At 44.6% G+C, this 1,344-nt stretch overlaps 1 protein-coding gene across 1 annotated transcript; it reads right to left on the bottom strand.

Annotated features, from left to right (window-relative positions):
* Positions 1-652: 652 nt before the first annotated feature.
* Positions 653-1,096, bottom strand: LOC137360594 (histone H2A-like). Its single transcript, XM_068025987.1, has one exon. It carries the CDS (start codon positions 1,094-1,096, stop codon positions 653-655), a length of 444 nt encoding a protein of 147 aa, XP_067882088.1.
* Between the last annotated feature and the right edge of the window lie 248 nt (positions 1,097-1,344).

Here is a 1,344-nt window from a genome sequence, read left to right as displayed (position 1 = left end):
TCCGCAGTTTGAGCCCGAGCCCACTTCTGATTGGTCACCCTCTTCCCATTCGTATGTCTTAACCAATCGCAGAGCTTCGAATTGGAAAATGCAGCAAATCATTGGCTTAAATTGTCGACCTGACAAAGTTTGAATTCGAAAAAGCCGCCAAATTCAGTATCGGAAAGAAGCGATTACTGGAAAATCTATCGAAAGCTGATCGTTTTATATATATATATATATATATATACATGTGTGACCATTAAAAAACATTTATATTCCGCTTTTATCAGCAAATTCCTGGCACCATTTTAAAGCTGTTCGTAAAATAGCGCCAGGAAATTGTGCTGATAAAAGCGGAATAAAAAACCAGATTTTGGATGGTTATGTCCATATTTTACGAACAGCTTTAATCTGTAATATTGTTGGTTACTCATCTGTAACTGCCGGCAAAATGTAACGGGACAAATAACTCAAATTCGGTGTGGAAGTAATAAATTGGACAGGGTTTCGGGGGACAGTGAGAAGTCACTGAAATAGTTGCTTAAACATTGTAAATCTGATTCGGTCCTGTTACTGACATTCTGGAATCAGACAGTAATCAGCCCTTTCACAGAGACTGTCGGTGGCTCTGAAAAGAGCCTTTGGTTTATTCGATGATATTTTGGCCGCTTTACTTTTTCTGGGAGCTCTGAGCGCTGGTTTTCTTGGGCAACAGCACGGCCTGGATATTAGGCAGCACCCCGCCCTGAGCGATGGTCACCCCTCCCAGCAGCTTGTTGAGCTCCTCGTCGTTGCGGACGGCCAGCTGCAGGTGTCTGGGGATGATGCGGCTCTTCTTGTTGTCCCGCGCCGCGTTACCGGCGAGTTCGAGGATTTCAGCGGTCAGATACTCGAGCACAGCAGCCAGATAGACCGGGGCTCCGGCACCCACACGCTCAGCATAGTTGCCCTTTCTCAGGAGCCTGTGAACACGGCCCACCGGGAACTGCAGTCCAGCCCGGGAGGAGCGAGACTTGGCCTTGGCCCGAGCTTTGCCGCCGGTCTTTCCTCTTCCAGATATTTTCACAAATTCTTTCACGAAGAATGGATATTTTCCACTGCATTTACTGTACATACAGACTGAAAACTCTCCTCATTGGTCGGTACTTAATTCACCTTATTTGCCTATATTCATCACCAATCAGGTCACTGACAACAGAAGAGGGCGGGATTTACCCACCACAACCTCAGAAACAGAATTTGTCAATTTCAAAAAGCCCGCCAATTTCATTTTCGGAAAGGAGCGGATTAAAATAAATGTCATCCTTCGTCAAAGATTTAAAATCCCTTCTCTTTATTTTCTTTTATTCAACTACTTTTATT

The sequence above is a fragment of the Heterodontus francisci genome, unplaced genomic scaffold (assembly GCF_036365525.1).
Source record: "Heterodontus francisci isolate sHetFra1 unplaced genomic scaffold, sHetFra1.hap1 HAP1_SCAFFOLD_59, whole genome shotgun sequence".
NCBI classification, from domain to species: domain Eukaryota; kingdom Metazoa; phylum Chordata; class Chondrichthyes; order Heterodontiformes; family Heterodontidae; genus Heterodontus; species Heterodontus francisci.
The sequence above is the reverse complement of the archived record's forward strand: the minus strand, read 5'-3'. Positions and strand labels throughout refer to the sequence as shown.

Coding starts and splice junctions, on each gene's coding strand:
- LOC137360594 (XM_068025987.1), bottom strand. CDS start 1,096: ATGTACAGTAAATGCAGTGGAAAATATCCATTCTTCGTGAAAGAATTT.